At 38.0% G+C, this 22,641-nt stretch overlaps 1 protein-coding gene across 3 annotated transcripts in view; it reads right to left on the reverse strand.

The window, feature by feature from the left end:
- Nucleotides 1-22,641, reverse strand: part of alkbh8 (alkB homolog 8, tRNA methyltransferase) — a 53,496-nt gene that overhangs the window by 14,890 nt on the left and 15,965 nt on the right. For all 3 annotated transcript variants that reach the window (XM_059646632.1, XM_059646631.1, XM_048532891.2), the window contains 3 exons: nucleotides 22,339-22,409; nucleotides 5,671-5,777; nucleotides 1,424-1,575 (listed from right to left, as the gene is read on the reverse strand). In XM_059646632.1, the coding sequence (XP_059502615.1) occupies nucleotides 1,424-1,575; nucleotides 5,671-5,777; nucleotides 22,339-22,409 (330 nt within the window). The remainder of the gene's footprint in view (nucleotides 1-1,423; nucleotides 1,576-5,670; nucleotides 5,778-22,338; nucleotides 22,410-22,641) is intronic.

Here is a 22,641-nt window from a genome sequence, read left to right on the forward strand (position 1 = left end):
AATTAGGAACCACCATCTAAAACTCAGGAGTTGCCCAGTTCATACAGAGATGAAACTGAAGTACCAAAGGGATGAAAGATTATTGGGCGCATGCAGAAATGTAGACTTGAGGTTAAAATCATGATCTTATTGAATGGTGGGCCAGACTTGAAGGGCCAAATGGCCTATTCTAGTTCCTTGTTTGTGTATTTGTACGATTTTTTTTGGAGGGTAGTAAGACTTTGGAGATCTGTGTCTGAAAAGGTAGTGGAAGCAGAGTCTTTGAATTTCTTAGTCAGAGATAGATAAATACTTGTTAAGTAAAGGGTGAAAGGTTACGAAGGATAACCGCGAACAGACTTCAGCATCTGCAGTTCTTGGTATCTTAAATGGGAATACGGATTTGAGCTTGCATTCAGATCAGCCATAGTTTTAATGTATGGCAGACTGGAATCAAGAAGCTGAATGATCCACTCTTGCACCTTGTCCATATGTCACAAATGAAGGAAGCATTCAGGGAATTTGAAAATATTGGGGAGGCAATGGCCTATTAGTATTATCACTGCATTGTTTATGCAGAGACCCAGATAATGCTCTCAGGACCCAGGTTCAAATCCCACCACGGAAGTTGGTGGAATGTGAATTCAATAAATACCTGGTATGAATGATGACTGTGAATCCATCGTCGATTGTTCTAAAAACCCATCTGGTTCACTAACGTCCTTCAGGGAGGGAAACTGCAATACTTACCTGGTCTGGCCTACATGTGACTCCAGACCTACAGCGATGTGGTTGGCTCTTAACTGCTCTCTGGGCAAGAAATGCTGCCAAGCGAGGGACACCCTCATCCCATGAATGAATTTTAAAAAAATTGAACATCAAGTTCAAAGTAAGACATTTCAGTTCATCTACATAAAATCTTATTTCCCTGGGTTTTTCTATTAGACTAGTTCCCTGCCCAATCACCATAATCAGTTCAAGCAAAGGCATGCTCCCTCTTGTGCCTTGCCTTCAAATGCTTCAAACACTGGTTTTAAATTTTCTAGCAGTCTTTAAACTCAATAAATATTAAGCTTTCATGTTCTGAATGGTGTTATATTATGTTACGTCAATTCATTTTTGCTGTTTAGACTGTTCCACATGTCCATTAGCTTACAATTTCCTCACAATTTAATAGAATTACGCATGGAGCACGCAAAATAATATTAAGAGCATAACATCATCTAATCAACTGGCAGCATCACAAAACCTCAAGGTTGGAAAATAAATATTAAAAAAAGGAAAACTAAGAGCAAGGTGCCGAACATTGCTTTCTTATAGATTGCAATAAACAGGCCAAATAGTTAATTAAATGAAGAGAGGCTCAAAGGAAATCACCCAAATAATTTCTTGTTAAGGAAATTATCCACTGAAAAGGAACAGCTCAGAAAAATAAAATACCTACCACAATCACACAATGTTGTCCTGACTTTTCGAAAAGTAAAACTTGTCCTTGCTCCCCTTTTGTTTAAGGTCAAGTTACTGATGTCTTCAGTGATGGTACAAGTCTTTTGTATCTCTGATGCTGACACTACATCAAACTTCCTAGGGGTAATTCTGTCGAATGCAAAGGGATAACAATTGGCCCAGATACTTGCTGTGGCAATAACAGTGAATCATTTCTGACACTACGCAGCAACTTCAGGAGTCCTTGCTTACGCAGCATAACAAGGAAATCCAAACGTTGTCAGTGATTATACACGCAAGAAGTGAGATTCCTGGAATGAAATCCATGAGTTCCTAGTCAGTGAATGCTTTCACTCGTAGTAGATTATTGTGAAAAGCTGAGAAATAACTGAATATCAACAGCATATTACATTCTTAATTACCTCTAAACAGCTTCACCTTACCCTGAAAAAGTTAATTTATATTGGGGACTGTCAAACGTCCCTACTCTGATTAAAAAAATCCACATTTTCTTTTAAAGTTAACTAATGATATTTGAGTCTGATCTGTTTTTAATCTGCAAATGTGTTAAGTGATGCCTATCAGTGCATTTAACTTGCTATTTTCCTGCTTGACAGAATTTTCAATATGACTGGTTGCTAATGCTGACTTCACTACTGCTGGGCATCTTGAGGCCTAATGTACCATTAGGAAAAGAGATATATATGCCACAAAGGTCGCAAGATTGTTTTGACATCTTTCTTCAAGGTCAGCAGCAAACATGATTGCCTATTACTTACATCGGGTGTACACTTAGAGATGTGATGACTTAGTAAATATATCACTCTAATAATGAATATTGGATTCTCAGAAAAATAGTTTCAAGTGGCTTATGGCTAGACTCATGAAATAAATGTTTAAATATTACAATGCATTGACACCAGATTTTCTCACGAAATTGGATGGAACAACCAGTGGGATGATTTTACAAACAAGTTTAAGACAACCATCCTCTAAATTTTCTGTTTTCACACATGCACACACTGTTGGCAGGTGCCATAATCTTGTCAACTGTATCTACAATGAATAATATTAATCTATAAATTTATCTAAACTTTATATTATTTTCAGTAAAACATACTTAATAATAAAATTGAACACAAATTTAATGGCTGAAAACACATAAATTTTCAAAATACTAAAGCCAAATTCCAGTATCTGAAACCACAGTCAAAGATGGTTGAATATCTGCATTATTGTTATTTTCTATATTCCAAATCCTTTGAAATGGAGGCAACCTGTCCGCAAAGCCTGATCTGGAATAACTGCCTTGGAAGAGTATGAAGGCTATGTCAGAAAACCATCCAGATGCTCCCTTCAATACCCAGCTGGGTGGAGACAAAACAATTAAATGTAATCACTTCGACAATGGGACTTCAGCTATGAATGGAATTTCCCCATGAAGCTTGTAATCATGTAAGCCAAGCAGTGTAATTCACAAGACACGTCTGCTGGTCAGTTGCAGAGCATGTGAGTACACTATCTACATTTAAGCACCCGATTACTCTGCGGGCAAGGACAAGCAAATGGGACACTAATGAGGCAAATGAGGTTTCCACAATTAACGTGTAAGTTTTGAACCCTTTCTGCTGATCTTGACTGTGAACGAGCCACAGTCAGTGTCATTATTAAGTAATTCAACCTAGTATTTCCCTTCTAAGTAAGTATTGATAAATCTTGTCTAGATCTTTTAAACTTTGTTGACACTGAACCCAGAAGGACCACTGGGTTCAGCATAAAGGAGATCAAGTCACCAACCATCAAGAGCTGTATACACAAAATTACAGACATAAAACGCTGGGGAAACTCAGCAAGTCTAGGACCATCTATGGACAGAAAATCAGTTAACGTTCCAAGTCTGGTATGACCCTTCTTCAGAAGGGGAAATGTTCATCTTTCAGAGTTCTGAAGAAGTTCCCAGAGCATCAAATTCTAAACATTAATGGTTTCTCTCTCCACAGATGCTGCCAGGCCCAATTTGTCCAGCAGTCTGTTTCAGTCTGATTTGCAAAATTTGCAGCTTTTTAAACCTTCGTTACAGGTCTTTAAATTAGCTTAATATTACCTCCAACTTTGTAATGTGTGTATGTTTGTTTGAAAACTGGAGTATCTTTGCTCAATTTATTTATTTTATGGGATGCTGGCATCACTAACTGCTCTTGATCTGAAAGGTTTGTGAAGCTATTTCACCGGGCAATTAGAAGTGAACAACATATTGTGGATCTGGAGTCTTAAGTAGTTCAGGCCAGATAAGACCAAAGAACAGTACAGTCCAGGAACAGACCCTTTGGCCCACCAAGACCATGCCAACACATGCCATTTTTCTAAATTAAAAACATTTTGCTTCCACACTGTGCTCTGTTCCCTGCCCATTCATGTATCTGTCAAGATGCCTCTTGCCTCTTAAACATTGCTGTTGTATCTGCTTCCACCACTTCCTCTGGTAGTGTATTCTAAAATCCACATAGACAACATCCACTACCCTGCTCTCACCAATCATCTGTGGCACTTTCTCAAAAAAAGAAAATCATATTTTTGAGACGTGCCCTCCCCTGCACAAAGCCATGCTGCCTATTGCTAATTAGAGAAAAATATGGACTTATAATTTCCTAAACAATGTAAGGCTGACCAGCTTTAAATTTTCCAATTTATCCTTGTCACCTTTCTTAAACAAAGGAGCAACATTGGCTATTCTCCAGTCCTCTAGGACCTATCCTGTGACTAAAGAGGATTCAAAGATTTCATACAAGGCCCTAGCAATTTCCTCCCTTACTTCCCTCAGTATTCTGGGATAGATGCCATTAGGTCCTGGGGACTTGTCTACCTTAATGCTTTTCAAAACTCTCAATATCACAACTCTTTTTTTATAATGAAATGTCTTAGAATATAAATATACCTTTCTCGAGATTCACCATCCACCATGTCCTTCTCCTCTGTGAGTGCCAATGAAAAGTATTCACTAAGGACCTCACCACTTCTTCTGCCTTGATGCATAAATTCTCTCATTTGTCCTTGAATGGACCTACCCTTTCCCTAGTTACTCCCATGCACTTATATACATATAAAAGGCCTTGGGATTTTCCTTAATCCCATTTGCTAAGGACATTTCATGATTGCTCTTAGCCTTCCTAACTCCTTGTTTAAATTCTTTCCCACTCCCTTTATATTCTGGCTAGCAGGCATCCTTTTCTAAAGAGTATTAATGAACTTGATAATGTATTATAGTAATTGATGATAGTTTCATGACCACCATTATCTTTAATTTTAAGTTTTATGAACTGAATTTTAAATTTCAGCAGCTACCCACTGAGCATTAGCCTGCTTCTCTGAATTACTAGTCAGTGACATTACTATAATGCCATCACCGCTCCCAACCAGATTAAGTATGTTAAATAATATTTTGCCTTAAAATGGTAAAGAAATGTGTCTGCTTTGTCCTTTACGTACAAACATATGAAGTAGGAGCAGCAGTAAAACATTCAGCCTTGAGCCTACACCACCATTTGATAAGATCATCATTCATATAATTGTGACCTAATCTCCACATAGCCACCTATCCTCAACAGATTTTAACTTCTTTGAATTGCTTCTAATGCATTTGTATCCTTTCTTAAATAAAGAGATTAAACATTTACACGATGCTAGAGTGTTACCAATACTCTGTACAACTGTAGCGAGGCACATCTATTTTTACATTCCATTTTCTTCACTATAATCAACATTCCACGTACCTTCCTAACCACATACTGTGCCAGCATACTAACATTATGTGATTCATGTACCAGGATAATCAAATCTCTCTGCACTTCACAGTATTACAATCTCTATCTACATTTAAATAATAGGGGGTTTTCCTATTTTTTTTCTGCCAAAGTGAACAAGTTCACATTTTCATACATTAGACTCAATCAGACAATTTTTTTTACCCATTCACTTCACCTATCCATATCTTTGTGCAGACATTTTAAGTCCTGTCCACAATTTATTTCTCTAACTTTGTCTGATCACGAAATGGCATAACAATCCATTCAGTTCCTTCAGTAAAAACATTAATCTAAATTGTAAATAGTCTTAACATGCAAACAGTTAAGCACTCTGATTTTGAAAGCACTTTTTTTCCACAAAACCTCTTGCAGTCAAATGATGAGTAGGAAAAGTGTAGGGAAGCTATTCTACCTCTTCTCCCGGATCATAACAATTACTCACCCATGACTCCAAAGGTATCTGGATTCACCAGTCATTACCAGCAGACTACACCGAGGCAACATCACTGCAACACTATGGCCATTCGGATGCTTAAAATCCATCACGGTCTACAAATCAAAAAGAAAAAAAATTATATATTCTCCACAAAATAAAGGCAGGCTACAACCTCCTACTTCTACTATAGGAAGGTACAGAAAAAATCAGTTACAATTATCTGCAAAACACCTTCCAACAGAAGAAAATACAGCAAACAGAAACCCCTGGATATGCATTGTTTGCATCTTCATGTCCTAAGTGACTCATACTTTCCATACAATAAATAAGAAAAAAATTCCTTTTATTCGAATGGGGACTTATGGCAATTGATCACAAACAGTACAATAACCTCTGGCTGGTGAATCCATAAGAGATCTTCTACCTGTAAAACAATCAAACCACGTTAGGAAAGCCTGTACAGAAGCAAATAATTCCAAATTGAAAGTTCTCCTTTGCAATCCAAATCCTGGGAGCAATTTTGAAGTGACAACTAAATCAGGTCCAAAGCCTGTGTTGCAATTGTTTTATCCAGTCATACTGTACCAAGAGAAAGTACATTGCAGTGCTGGTTTTATTTGCAAACAACAGTTAGCTATAGACATCATGGAGGAAAGTGTCTATGTCCCACAGTGCTGGCTGGATCAATCAAATCTGGGAAGAATGCGGAGCTCATGAACGTCCTGGACCCGAAACAGAAAAATTAATTCAAAGCTTCTTGAAACAACCTTTGGTTTTCTTCTAGCAATATCATTGCCAATTATGCCACTTAACAGATCAAAATGGAAGATTACATGTTTGTATCCTCTCTATCTATTTGAACATAAAAACAGCATTGCTCTATCGCATTTTGTCAATTTAAGCAGCTGTTTCAGGTAGGCAAGTAACTTGTAGCTTTGGTTAAGAAGCACCCGAGCTTCAAAATATTACTGAGGTGGTTGTTATTTTCATTCTTCTCAATTTTAATTAACTTAACAATAATCTTAAGGGCAGAAACGCGTAGCAAGCAGTTAGACACTGTAGCTCACTCCTCCACCCATATCTTCTGCCTCAAATAATGACTTAATCAGACTTCAAAAATTGCTAATGAGTCAACAGTCACATTGTCATGTTTGGAACATCAACAACTTGTTATTATATAACACCTTTAGCATAATAAAGTACATCGAGTTGTCTTCCAAAAGCGAAACAAAAGTTGTTGGTTTTAAAATTACATTTTTAAATAAAATCACAATTTCTATTGAAATGGAAACACTTATGGATGCAAAAAGAAGTAAGCATATTTTAAAATACTACAGGATTGAGACAGCAGAACTGATAATGATGCCTAGATCCTCTGAGAGATTAACCCATCTATTTAACTATGAATGGAAAGAAAGGAACAGTTTAAAATGAAATTTTATGCAATTTTTCATGAATTGCCTTTCAGGCACACAATGGAGTGACAAAATTAACTATAACAATTTCTTTCAAATATTCAGAAAAATCAGACAGTTGTTTCAAACAGATTGTGAAAAATTGGCAATAATTTGAATTAATAATTGAATCAAAGTTTGTTTCTAACTAATTTGAAAGGCACAACATAAAAACGTAAAAATAGGAGCAGCAGCTGCCATTTATCCCATCAAGCCTATTCCATAATTTGACACATCATGACTGATCCTCTATCTTAATGTCATATCCCCACTCTCTCAAAATAACACTTGAACCTCTAGAAATCTATCTTTTTCTTTCTTTAAACATATTCAGTGGCTTAGCCTACACAGCCTTCTGTAGTAGAGAATTCCATAGATTCGCCATCCTCTGAGAGAAGAAATTTCTTCTTTTCTCAAGTTCAAAATGACACCGCAACTCCTTATTGACCACTCATGGCCCTCCCCTGAAAACAGCAAACAAAAAAGGGAAATTGGCAAGAAGCAGGAAACTACAGGCCAGTAAGCTTAACCCCAGTCATTAGGAAAATGTTAGAAACCATTATTAAAGAAGTTATTACAGAGCACTTAGGCAAGTTCAAGATTAGCAGGCAAAGTCAACATGGCTTTGTGGAAGGCAGATCATGTTTGACCAATGTATTGGAGTTCTTTGAAGATGGAATGTGAAGGAACCCGTGGATGTACTGTATTTACACGTCAAGAAGGCATTTGATAAAGTGTCATATGAATGGCTAGTGAAGAAAATAAAAGCTCGGGGTATAGGGAGTGGCATATTGGCAAGGTTGGAAGACTGACTGGCTAACTGGAAGGCAAAAATTGGTTTTTTTTTAAAAAGGTTGGTAAGTCTTAACGAGGAATGTTAATAAGGCAGTAGCTTTGGGACTGTAAATGTTAACCATTTATATAAATGACTTGGATGAAATGATAGAAAGTATGGGTAGGAAAGAAAGTTGCGAACAAGACATAAAAGGAGATATGATAAAGATCTGGCACATTCAGCTGGAAGAATGTGATACTGTCCAATTTGATAGGAAGAAAATAAAAGCATATTCTCTCAAATGGTGAGAGATTACAAGGCATTGAGATGTTGACTGATCTAAAAGTCTGAGAGCATGACTCACACAAGGCTTCTATGCACGTACAGCAAGTAAAAAGAAAAGCTAACACAACATCATTGTTTATTACAAGGGGAGCTGAACACAAAAGCAATGCATCAACTTTTTGCACCAGTGTGACCATATTTGGAGTAGTGTACAATATTGGTCCCTGTACTTAAGGAAGGATGTAAATATGCTGGAGTCGGTTCAGAGAAGACATACGAGACTAAGACCTGGAATGGGTGGTTCGTCTCAGGAGGGAAAATTGGACAAGCTAGGCTTGTAATTGCTACAGCTGAGAAGTTTAACAGGTGACTTGAAACATTAAGATTCTGAGGGGTCTTGACAAGGTACATGTGAAGACGATGTTTCCTCTTTTGGGACAGCTAGGACTACTGGTCACTATTTAAAAATCAAGGGTCATCCATTTAAAGCAGAGATAGTGCAATATTTTATCTCAGCCGGTTTTGAACCTTTGAAATTTGTTTTTACTACCTTTTGAGGGGAGTTTTTGAATATTTTTCAGGAGGATAGTAATAGATTCTATTCTGAGGTTACAATCAGTTCAGTCATATCTTATTGAATGGTGAAGCAGGCTCAAGAGGGTGAATGGCTTACTTTTGTTCCTTGTTTGAACAAGCAAGGAAAGTCCAACCCGAAAAAAATTAAATCCTTAAAGTTTGAAATGCTAAGGTGTGCTCTGTCTACTATAGGGTATAACAAATGTACAGTATGAATGCCAAGTACAATGCAAAAACATACCAACTAAATGTTTACACAGCCTTCAAAGCAACAAATCAACAATAGGTGCTTTGAAGAGAATTACCAAACAAAATTAAATACTTAGTCATGCATAGACACAGTCGAGCAAATGACCAAAACCTTTCAGGGAGGAAATTCCAGTGTTGAGGGACTGGGTAGCTGAAAGCAGAGGCATCAATGGTGAAGCAATGAAAATCAGCATTGTGCAAAAAACTGTTAATAGACAAGGAGCACAGATATGAAAGAGATGCAGAGCTTCAGGTTACACATAGAAAAATGTAAGGCCAGAGAGATATTTAGAGTCTTAGAGTTGTACAGCACAGGAACAGATCCTTCAGTCCAACTCATCCATGCTGTGCAGATATCCTACATTAATTTAGACCCATTTTCCAGCATTTGGCCCATATCCCTCGAAGCCCTTCCTGTTCATGTACACAGCCAGATGTCTTTTACGTGTTGCAATTGCGCCTACTTCCACCACTTCCTTCGGCAGCTCATTCCAAACACACACTACCCTCTGCGTGAAAAAGTTGCCCCTTTGGTCCCTATTAAATCTTTCCCCTCTCACCTTATACCTATGCTGTCTAGGTTTGGACTTCCTACCCTGGGGATAGAAGCTTGGCTATTCACCCTATCCATGCCCCTCAAGATTTTATAACCCTCAGCCTCCAACGCTCCAGAGAAAATAGCCCCAGCCGACTCGGCCTGTCCCTGTAGCTCAAACCCTCTACTCTGAGAACATCTTTGTAAATCTTTCCTGAACCCTTTCAAGTATCACAACACCTTTCCTACAGAACGGACACCAAAACTCAACGCACTATTCCAAAAGTGGCCGAACCAATGTCCACAGCCGCAACATGGCATCCCAATTCCTATACTCAAAGCACTGACCAATAATTTGAGAACATGAATGAGAAACTGCAGAACTGACAATCATTACAGATAAGTGAGGACAGATAATGGGCAAACAGCACTTAGGTTAAGAACAACAGAGTTTTAGATCTCAGATCTACTGAGGGCACTTAAGAGAAGAACTTTGACCTTGCATAAGTCATAGAGATGTTCGCATGTTCTTCAAGTGATACTGAATCATACTTTTTGAAAGAATGCCTTCGTGATTATGGCTGATTCGTTAACATTTGGCATGCTACTCCTCAATAATTTAGATTGAATTATTTCTCTCTTTTATCTTTGATGATGGAGTCTGAAAAACCTATCAGCTGAGCCAAATGGTGGTCACTGAATGCAATCAAAAGGAAAAAGGGTTTCTGCTCCCTAAAAACAGGGGAGAGGGGCTCTGCCACCTGAAGAAATTGTTTTGCTGCAGTTCTTTGTCAGGTCTCCATTTCATGCAATTGGGCAACACCTTTCCTATTAACTAGCCAGAAAACCAGATAGTTTTGCACAAAGCTGAACTAGAACAGGTTCAAATTAGAGACCTCATATTAGAAGTCTACATCAGTAAACTTATTTTGCTACACAGAAGGTTTGCTAATTAAACAGCTGAATTTTAAATGAACCTAGGTTAAGGACACAAGCGTGTTCTGAAAGACAGTTGCACTGCTGAAATATTGATAAGAATTATTAAAAGTATCCAAAGATGTTCTTTTGCTGAAAAGCAGGGGATGGATCAAGAGTGAAGGTTTCTCATGAGTCATTAATTATAACATAATATATGCCTTCAGCAACTAAAAAAACACTTGGTGAAAACAAAAAGAAATCTTAACAACAAATACTTGAAATGTGAATACTACACTGAACAAACCAGGCATCAGTTTGGGATGATATGAATAGATCAATGAATTTGTTCCAATTTTATCACAGCAATCAAACATTTGATGCACTATGGCCTTGTGATGTGCATCTCAGCATAAGTGTTTGTATAATTAAAAGCATGGATGAACTGTTCCAACATCCATCACAGGAAAAAAAAATGAAATGATACATTCGACAACTGGCACAAATCTAAGGATTCACATTCTCACTCACCAGGTGGACAAAGTGTTATGACAACTTGACAAAGAGGAAAGGAAATTAAGTTGATTTTCATTACTATCAAGGCACATTGGCAATATGAGGCGTGAAGATACATAATTTCAACATAATGAAAATAAAATACTATTGCCAAGATTAATGGGGTATTTCAGTCCCCAAAACAAATAGGTTTGGATTAGGTGGCATGAAGTAGTTGTTAAAAAAAACTCAAACACAACCTTAAATCCCATTCCCAACCAGTTTTAACAGGAGCAAGCGAGGAAGCCAGCAACCAATAGGCTAGTTTTTTTTAAGAATTATACTGAGGTTGCATGCTACAAAACTATTCACCATTTTAAAATGAATCCTGGGTGGACAATTTTTGAACGTTTCAAGGAAGCTGATGGCTAAAAGGACGTGAGTACTCTGAAGTCCAGTACTTGTCTGCTAGATCCCAACCTCTGTGATAGGGCTGCCCCAGTCTTCCAAGAGCCACTCCTTTCCTTTCCTCTCCCTGGCTTTAGTCTAAGGCCAAAGTCTGATCATGCACACAGGCAAACATTTAATCTGGTTAGCTGCAATCAGGAAGCAAACAAGCACAAGCTAATTAAATCCTGCCGTTAAAATCAGCAAAACTTGAAGAAAATTAATTCTTCCTGATTTCTAACCTCAAAACAACTCCCCACTCCATCTCTGCCTCCAGGCTAACACTGAGGCCAATATTGCCTTACCCTCCCACAGTCCAACTTGCCCTTCTGAAATCCTGCCCATTTATGGAGTAGCTTTCAAAACGCAAAGAGCATATTCAGCCAACACGCATAAGCAACAGATTGAGGAAAAGGTCTATTTTTATTTGCTCTTGCGGGATGCATGTATCATTGACATTGAATTGTGAAAACCACACTAACGGAGATGCAGCAAAGAGATGATTCTATAATATCTTAAGATATTGAAAAACATGCAGCCCTTCAAGCCTGCCCTGCCACTTGCTAAGATCATGGCTGATCAGATTTGGGCTTAACTGTACCTTCCTGCCTGACACCCATAATCCTGAACTTCATAGTTCTAAAATCTGTCTAGCTTAAACTTCAATATATTCTTGAACAAATTTAGAGTGTTAGCTGTAAAAGACACACAGTCCGAATAAAACAAAATCTTGAAACTGAGAAATTAAAGCATGTTTTAGAAGAAGTTAGGTCATGGATTTGGACTCAAGAATTCAAAATCTCAAGCTCTGAAAACTCTTGTCCAACAGGGGAAAAGAAGTGAAAAGGTAGCAAGCCAACACCAGCATTATTGCATTTGTCATAAAAATGGTCCAGGAAAAAGGGAAGAAAATTAATTAACTGATGAACAATAGGAAATAATTAAGGCAAACAATAAATGTAGTTTTTACCACAATTAATAGTGGTAAAGTATTATTCACACTGATGAAATGTCTTTTTCCCCCTCTATGAAAGAGGATGAATTACACTCTATCAATACGTTAATAAAAGTACAACTACTATACTGAAATGGACATGAATGTGCTGATGCTTTAGCCAAAATAGAAAACAAACTGCTTTTCACTTTAGTTCACCAGACCTTCAAATGAAAAAAAAATCAATAAATCCACAGTGCATCAATCTGCCATCTGACAGATTCTCTTCAGAAGCCATGTGCTTTGAAGTATTTCCAATTACAGTTCCTCATTTTAACTGTTTCTCTTTATTCTCTGTGGTGATAACGTCAATAAAGATCAAATTTACAACTGGCAGTAGAACAGAGACAGAAGAACCAAGTCCCATATCTATCACTGATAATAAATATGGAACGTGAAAAACTAAGTTTGATGAAATCAAGATTCAACTAACATATATAAATTTAACACCAGGATGTACCAAAACTATTTTTTTTTTTATTTTGCACAGTGGCACTGTGGTTAGCACTGCTGCCTCACAGTGCCAGGGACCCAGGTTCGATTCCAGCCTAGGGCAACTGCCTGTGTGGTGTTTGCACATTCTCCCCGTGTCTGCGTGGGTTTCCTCCCACAGTCCAAAGACGTGCAGGTCAGGTGGATTGGCCATGCTAAATTGCCCATAGTGTTCAAGGACATGTAGATTAGGTGGGCTATAGGGGAATGGGTCTGAGTGGGATGCTCTGAGGTTCGGTGTGGACTTGTTGGGCCGAAGGGCCTGTTTCCATACTGTAGGGATTCTATGAATATGTAAAAACTCCTGAAGTCACTGTGCGGAGGTGTCCAATTTTACTTAAAATTTTATCCTAAATGCTGAAATTTAACAAAACAATACAACTTCTATTATATATTTTATTCAAACTCATTGCATCTCTCCAAAAAGAATTTGTGAACCAGCACAGGCCCATTTTTTTTTAAAAAAATTCATTCATGAGATGCAGGTGTCACTAGCTGGACCAGAATTTATTGCCCAAAATGCAGTTAAGAGCCAACCAAATACCTGTGGGTCTGGAGTCACATGTACGCAAGACCAGGTAAGGGGGCAGATTTCCTTCCCTGAAGGATATTAGTGAACCAGATGGGTTTTTCCTGACAATCTGCAATGGATTCATGACGTCTTTAAACTCTTTTCCAGATAATTATCGAATACAAATTCTGCAATCTGCCATGATGGGATTTGAATCCAGGCTCCATAACATAACCTGCAAAACACGATGGGGTGTCCTAACAATGTGAATGATGGTGTATTCACAAAGCAATTTTTTGTTAAATAAACTAAAATTGTTAGCTGAAGATGAATTACTCACTTCACGTTGATAGTGCAAAGTCAATGTATTACTGAACTGAGTGGACTAAAAAAATGGGAAAAGGTATTGCTTTAAACTGAAAAACTATGGAAAATGTTGCAGTTTCCAAAACTGGAACTCATGGAGCATTATATCTATATGGTTGCTTTAATCAATGTGGTGACACAGTGGTGACGGTTCAAGCAGTGTGAGGAGAACATTAGATGTATCATTTTTGTGTGGCTTGTATTGTGTACATATATGAGCACATGCGCACATGACAGTCCTTTAATCAGTTTTTTCAACTGACCAGGTGTCATGGGTTCAGCTCATTAACAATGAATCTTCTGATTCCTGGGCACTGGTTAAATTCCTGTATGTGAATAACAGAGCAGAAACACCTAGCTTGCAAAAACATAGGACCTCAGTTTTCACTTGCTCTCTCCCTCTCTCTCTACCCCCGCCTCCATCCTGTGTGGAGAAGTAACAGAAAATCTCCCATTAGCTGCTTTCACTCACTATCAACTGCTCTCTCTGTAAATTGCCTGTTTAATGGAAATTGAAAAGCACCTTCAGAAACACAGATAAGGCAAATTCTCAACCAATGAAAGAAATTCAACATCCATGTGCAAACAACCTTGTCTCGCTAGGAAAGAACTGCATGGAAACAGAAGGAACCGCAAGTACATATTACATCAACATCTGTGGTCCACACTGGTGCTATGAAATTTTGTTTGGCTTTGTAAGCCCTTAAAAACCTTGTCGCACCTCTGTGTTTGTTTGTATGTGTAAAGAGATTAACAAAGGAGTAAACATTTGAATTATTTGTTTATTAATCATGTTTATTTCTTGGACTTTGATTAAAAACAGATTACAGTAATTATTCTCTTGGGGGAAAATCTGGTGTGCATATTAATTTGACTTGAATTAGACAGGTAAAATTGAGTGATTTGTGGCTGAATCAAATTTTTACACTTGTCACGAATCCAGGCAAAGTGGGGAATGATTTCTCCGACAATAGCATTTTTGACAGCATCTTCATTACATACCTGGAATACTGGCAAGCAGAAGCTTTCTGTGCAGGTAAACATAATCAGAGCAAGCACAAGTGCTCACATTAACTCAAAATCATCTACCCCAGAATGCAGCATATACATAGCTACAGTAATCATTAGCAAACAACTGCATTCCTTTTTTAAGGACTCACCTAATATCACTTCTGCCATTTAACAACTGGGCATTATCTAAAGTGGGATCAGCAAACAAGAAAACTCAGTTATGGAATGCAAATACTTTTCAAATTAAGGGTAATGCATTCTATGCTAGTCTAGAGCACCATCTAGAGGCGATGCAGCAAAAAATAATCGCAGCATAAACAGAAGCTGAAATAAACAAACTCTCCCGCTCTGATCTGCAGTTAGCTTTTCTAGCAGCATGGATACTAATCTGAGGTGCATACAGTGTTAATGCTTGCAAAGTAGATAATCAGCCAAACTGAAAAATCCAAGGTTTGCAATCCTGTTCTAAAATACTAGTGTGTAAAGTAATGCAACAGACAAGCCATTGTTTGAACTGAGAACATTTAGGGTCATCTGTTGGAGATGGTAAGAGTTATGAAAGGATAGGACATTGTAATTTTGTCTTTCTAGTTACTGAGTATGTCAAAAAGCCTTCATTTTAAATATAAAATTAAATGGACTGAAATTCAGGACAGAGGTCAATGTTTTTCTTAAAAAGAATATGAGGCTTTGGAATGCAAAGCTGAGAGTGGTCAAAGACAACAGGTCTGAAACATGTTCTTTGTTTGTATGTTCATATGCATGTTATCAACAAGAGCAGGTCATTCAGCCCCTTGAGCCTAGTTCACCATTCAAGAAGATCATGGAAGTTTTATTCTAACATCAGTTCTACATTCTTGAATTTCCCTGATTATCTTTAATTCCCTTGGTAATGAAGAATCTGCCCCCTTCTGCCTTAAAAATATTTAAAAGTTCTGCACACACTGTATTTTTGAAGAAGAGAATTCCAAAGACACTCAACCCTCAAAGAAAACAAAAGCTTCCTCTTCTCTATTTGAAATTGGCACTCCTTTATTTTTATACTATGACCCCAAGTTACATTCTCCAACAAGAGAAAACATGCTTTCAACATCCACCTGGTCATATTTCCTCAGGATCTTATAGTATACATTTCAACTAAGTTACTGCTGACTGTTCTATCCACCATTGGATATAGGTCTAGCCCTTCTTCATAAGTCAATCTGCCAATTCCCCTCACAATAAACAATTATATTCTATTAGCCTTCGTGATGAGTTTCTGTAAGTGCATACTAACCTTCGGTGATTTATGCACCAGGACACCCAGATCTCTCATTATTTGGGCTCTAAAACCTTTAACCATTTAGACAAGGTACTTTATTCTTTGCCAAAATGGACAATTTCACACTTTTCTACATTATACTCAATTTGCAAGATCGGTACCTGCTCACTCAACCTATCTATATCCCTTTGTAGGCTCCTTATTTATGTACACAAACAAAGTTGCTGGAAAAGCTCAGTAGGTCTGGCAGCATCTGTGAAGGAGAAAACAGAGTTAGCATTTCGGGTCCTGAGGAAGGGTCACCAGACCCGAAATGGGAACTCTGTTTTCTCCTTCACATCTGCTGCCAGAGCTGAACTTTTCCAGCAACTTTGATTTTGTTCCTGATTTACCGCATTCACAGTTCTTTTGTTTCTTTTTCCTTACTTATGTAATTGTGTAACCATAGCACTTTCTGACCTGTAATGAAATGCAGATGCTTCTACAGTGCTTCAAATGGGTAGAATTACTAGACTTCAAAGGATAGAAATATTTGTTTACTTTCTATTATCATCAAGATTCTTTACAAATGCACTGGCATAAAGTCTCCAAAATACATGTTACACAGAATGAAACAGAACTGGACTGTGTACAAGTGAGGTGAAATTTCAAAAGCTTAAACATTACCTAACAAACTCTCTTTCAATTTGACTGCATTTTCACTCACCACCAACTTTTCAAAGGCAGTTAGGGATACACATCAAGCTGGCCTTGACAATGATCCCCACATCCCATGAATGAATATTTACTTATTAACAAAAGGTGTTAAAAATTAACATAATGAGAAAAAACATTGAGGAGGGACAGAGATATGTTTTCTGTCAGCTCTGGATGTTTTTGGCTGCACTAACGTTTCAGCATCCTGCAGCTGGACTAATCAGAGGGCTGTCATCAGGCAGTTTCTCCTTAACTGAAAGATTTCTGTCACCGAGTCCCAATAATGTAACAAAATTATTGCTCCAAAAGGAACATTTTCTGCAGCTAACCATGAGCACTGCTTATTTTCAAGTTGAAAGATTCAGCACAGCAGTGTTCCCTTCCATTCCAAATTTAATGCATGAAGGAAAAACATGTGATCCCTTACACTGTACTGATATAGGTTTCTGCCAAGCTCACCATATTCCACAGTGACAAGGCTGAATGAATCCATTCTCTCCCCCATGTCCTTCCTCAGTAAAGGGTTTTTTTTAAACTGGAGCCACGTGGACATTTCATATTGGATTAGATTAATATCAGGATGAAAAAAGGGAATTAAGGCATACGGAGATCTGGGAACAAATGGGAGTAGTACAACAAATAATGTGGAAGAAAACAACAACATGAACTGTAAGATACAATGGCTCATTTCCTGTTGGAATTTCAAATGTAACAGAGAAATGGGCGAGGTGAGGACCCAAAGGCAGTCAGCATCACCTACAGACAGCAGTGGTCTGAGAGATGAAAAAGCATGTGCACAGAGGGAGCAGCACTGAGAGCAGCTCCTGCAGTTGGATTTTACTTCAGCACATGAAGATGCTGTTTAATGAGTTTCTTCTGCTATTCTAATTGTAAAAAATAATTTATTAAAGCTTCAGAATGGAAGGTCAGCTCAGGTAAGCATACATCCTGAGGTATGCATGACATTACAGACATGGCATGTGTCCCCGACAAGCACATCTGCATGAGGTTCCCTCAGCTTTTCAAGCCTGAATTCAGAGTTCCAGAAATAACTTGGCTGAAGTTCCCATTGTGCATCCATGAGGGAGAAGACTCCACGGGAAGTGCAATTAGGGAAGCTGTCATCCTGAAGGTTAAAAGTGTGCAGGCAATGAAAGAATAGATAACATTCAGGCAGACAGTCCAGAAATACCCTGCATTTACCATACTCACTAATCAGTATCCCATTTTGATAATGGTAAAGGTAACAGTTCTTCAAGAGTCAAGTCATCCTAGCTACACCAGACAGGAATTCCACAATCAGAAGATCAAACAGGCGTGACTCCAACATAACGTGTTGCCTCCTTCATGTCAGGCACAGGATGTTACAGAACAGCAGAACATTTGCCAGAGGAGGATGACCAGCCAGACATCATGAACCATGTTGGTACCAATGAAGAAGTTAAGAATGGGCATAAGGTCCTGAATGCTAATTTCAGGGAGTGAAATGGGAGGTTGAATGACAGGACCTCTCAAGCAATAGTCTCAGGATTTACAGAATCATGCAACATGGAAGAGGCCCTTTGGCTCATCAAGTCTTTACTACCAAAAATATACTGCTTCCTACATGTGTACCACATTCCAAAACTAGGTCCATAGATTTGAACATTATGGTACTTCAAATACTTTTTACAGGTTCTTAAGTTTTCTGCCTGAAGTACCTTCCAAGGCAGTACATTCCAGAGCCTCACCAACCTCCGAGTAAAAAGATTTTTCCTCAAGTCATCTCTAAACCTCTGCCCTTAATTTTAAAATTATGCTTCTGTTGTTGATCCTTTGATTAAAAGTAGAAGCTGCTTTCTGTTCACCCTGTCCATGTTCTTCAATCTTATAGACTTTTAACCTTCTCTGTTGTAAAGAAAATGACCTGACTTCTCCAGCCTCTCTTCAGAGCTGAAATGCTCCATGCCAGACAATACTCTGATCAATCTAGTTTACATCCTCTTCAGTACAATCAAATCCTTCCTATAATGCGATGACCTGAACTGCATTCTAAACTTCTGTACAGCTCCTGCATAACTTCCCAGCTCTTAAAATCTATGCCATAACTGATAAAGCCGAGTATCCCATATGCCTTTTTATCTGCCTCATTAACCTATCCTGTCACCTTCAGAAATCTGTGGACAAGCACCCCAAGAACCCTCCGCTCCCTTGAGCTTCTCGGTGTCCTGCCATTCATTGAGCACTCCCTTCTCTTCTTCGTTCTTCCAAAGTGCATCACCTCACATTTATCAGGGTCAAATTATGAATACCACTGATCCGTCTATCTGACCATTTTCTCTTGAAACCTAGCACCTTCCTCCTCACTGGCAACCACCTGGCCAATCACTGTTACATGTGCAAACTTATTTATCATGCCACCCATATTTACATCTATGTAATTTTTGAATACCACAAAGAATAAGGGAATCAGCACTGATCGCCGTAGTACACCACTGCATACCGAGCGCCACCTAGAACAAAGCTTCTGAATTCGGCTGCTTCTATTTTTGTTTCTGATTTCAAATACTCGCAATTCTTTTCATTTTTTTCTTTAACGCTCTGGAGAAATGAGTTTCAATTTTATCACAGCAGTTAATGAAATCTGAATCCAATAAATGCTGAACTAGAACTCTTAAGTTCCTTTGTGCTTCAGTTTTCTGATGCCTTTTCCATTTAGAAAATAATCTAAGCCTCTTTTCTTTCTACCAAAGTGCATGGTACTCACAGACTCCTTTGCAATTTCCAATCCAATTTACCGCTCTTTATACTTCTTAGAGTTGCCTAAAACTGTCAAATATCAAGATGACTATGCACTTAAACTGAGACCAGAGTTGCAAAACTGGAAACCTTTTAACATTGACTCCACTTATTTGAATCTGTTAGGTTTGATGGTTTGAAAACCTCTGCTTGCAGTGATTTTAGGATTTAATCAACAATATTCTCATCAACATAAAAACTGGAAATTAAATTTGAAGCACAAGCTCAACAACATAAAAATAGGTAAAATAGTCCAACTGCTCATCATGTGCAAATCGAGAGAACACTTTGATACTAGACTCCAAGTAGAACATGGCCAGAAGTTGGCAAGAGTCTGATAAACACAATGCAAGACCAGTTCTATCCTTGGTAATTGTAACTATCTGTAATCCAAAATGTTGCTTCCATCTCCTAAACGAGCAAAGAAATTAAAAGCTGGGTTGGTACAGGTTGGTTTGACTGTCAACTTAATAGCATACTTGAAAATTCTAACCAAACATTTGTGAGGAACTATCCAAATATGGACTGCAAAACCAGATACTTTCTTTATTAGAGATAATGGGGACTGCAGATGCTGGAGATTCCAAGATAATAAAATGTGAGGCTGGATGAACACAGCAGGACAAGCAGCATCTCAGGAGCACAAAAGCTGACGTTTCGGGCCTAGACCCTTCTTTATTAGCCAAGTTCCACAAATGATAGGTGGCCACGCAGTGAGAAGGGGCACAGCATTACACGTCAAGTAGGTGTACAAGGATGCCACAAATTAAAACCCATGGCTCTAAACAGAAACTTCAGATTAATGCAACCTACAATTCTTTATGACAAAAGGAGACATAATACTCTATTTCTGAGTGCTCTAGTCTCAAAGTTTTTCAATTGACAAAATCAAAGCAGAATAACACTGAAATAGGAGCAAGCAAGTGTCATATAGCTGTTAGAACCCATGCCACCATTAAATTCATTCCTTTTACCTCTTGACAGTCTGAAATATCAACAACCTATCTTAGCCTTAGAGATAGCAAGAACTGCAGATGCTGAGAGTCAGAGATAACACAGTGTGGAGCTGGGTGCATGGCCTGCTGTGTTCCCCCAGCTCCACACTGTGTTATCTCAGCCTTCTATGTATTCAAAGTTGGAACATCCATCACCCTCTGGATAGAGAATTCTCTAAAGATTCACAAGCACAAGCAAAGAAATTTCTGCTCTTTTCAATCTTATAAGATCAACAACCTGTCATACTAATGCTAGCTCTCTGCTTTTTTGCAACTCTGCACATTTTACCCTTCTAGATAATTATCTAATTCACCTTTAAATATTTTGTTTGAACCTGTCTCCTCTACACTGTCAGATAGTATATCCCAGACCTGTGCCTCATGTCAGTTTTGCATCTTTAACCGATTAGTTTAAAGATGTAGCATTTTCTATCCAGTTAAAACTGCCGACAGTGTCTTCACACCTACACTGCCAAAACCACTCAGGACGTTCAATGCCTGCAACTAAACTCCCCTCAGCCTTTTCTCCAAAGAAAACACTGATAATTTCTCCAATTTGTTTTCACAATTAAAGCACCTCATCCCCAAATCATTGCTGTGAATCTTTTATCTGCAGTCTCCTAAAACATCTTCACATCTTTCCTAATAAGGGGCATCGAGAACTGGACATAACAGACTAGCTGATGCCAAATTATTATCTTTACAAGTTCAACATAACTTCCTTGTTCCTTTACTCTATGGCCTTATTACCGAAGCCTAGGATACTACAAGTTTTACCAAAATCTCTCACAACTTGTCCTGCCACCTTCATTTTCTTTTGCACATATAAACTCAGGTCTCTCTGCTCCTGCATACCATTAAAATTGTGCCTCTTATGTTATATTGTCTCTTCATGTTCTTTTTAAAAAAAATGAATCACTTCACATTTCTCCACATTGAACCTTATCTGTCACTTGTACACCCAGTCCACCAACATGTTTATTTCACTTTTTGTTCCATGCGTAGATTTCCGAAAAAGGGAAACAACTTCTCAGAGTGTACTCTGTCAAACCTGTTCAGAACCTTGTACATTTCAATGAGTTTACCTCTGGAAATGAATGACAAATTATATTGCCGATAATATATCTTATTCTGTAGGAAGTATAATTTTGCAACCAAATTGATCAAACACTTGATATGCATTTCAAAACTGTGCTCTCCTCGAGCTATTTTTATGACAACATCATATCAAGACATTATTGCTGACATCCTGCAAATACAATTTGTTCCAGGGGTTATGTGAAAATCCCATCATCCTCTGGAGAAGCAGATCATTACAGAAAGTATGAAAGAGTGCATGAACATGAAACATCAACATGAATTTTGGTTTTGCCCCAATGCTGCATTTTATAATTGCAACTCAAGTGAAGCAAAAGGATAAACCACTCCCTGAAAGTATCACTCCATTTCCCTCATTTGATTCGAAATGCATGCTATATTTACAATACAACTGGAGGACTGGTGAATTTTGCTTCACACTAATAATTTGTTTATAGTATCTATGTACCTGATGCAAACAAAGCAAAAAAGAAGTCTTAAATCAAAGTGATTCTTGTGATCATAATATTGTAAAGCTGGAGAGAACAAAATTCACAGAGCTCAGCAGACAAACAGACCAATCGATCAGGACACAACCAGTTTAAGTAATTTTCTATCCATATGGCAGTTCCAATTTCAAAATATAACTACTGAAACCAGATAGAGAATTTCCATTAGTTTGTCTTGTTTGCAAGGCATTCTACGAACAGTTGGTAAGAATGTCTACTTTTTTTGTTATTGAAGGTCCAAAATAGAATTTACCTCCGCTCCTAGGCTCAGACAAATGATCCCATCCTCAAATGCTGAATGAGTGTCAATGTGGGGAGGAATTCCTGTAGGAATAGTTGCAAAACAAAATTACAATGTTAATACAGTTTGAGTAAAACTGATCAAAATGTTGACATTTGATGCTTTATTGCTATGATCTGCTGAATACAACAAAGCATTTTCTAAAAAGTTCAACATTGCGCTGTATTCAAATCAATCAGGAACTTCTGAAATTAGTTAATCCCAAATATTAGTCAATTCTGTGTCCAAGTGTTATACTGTAGCATTCAAATGAGA

The sequence above is a fragment of the Stegostoma tigrinum genome, chromosome 6, assembly GCF_030684315.1.
Source record: "Stegostoma tigrinum isolate sSteTig4 chromosome 6, sSteTig4.hap1, whole genome shotgun sequence".
NCBI classification, from domain to species: Eukaryota; Metazoa; Chordata; class Chondrichthyes; order Orectolobiformes; family Stegostomatidae; genus Stegostoma; species Stegostoma tigrinum.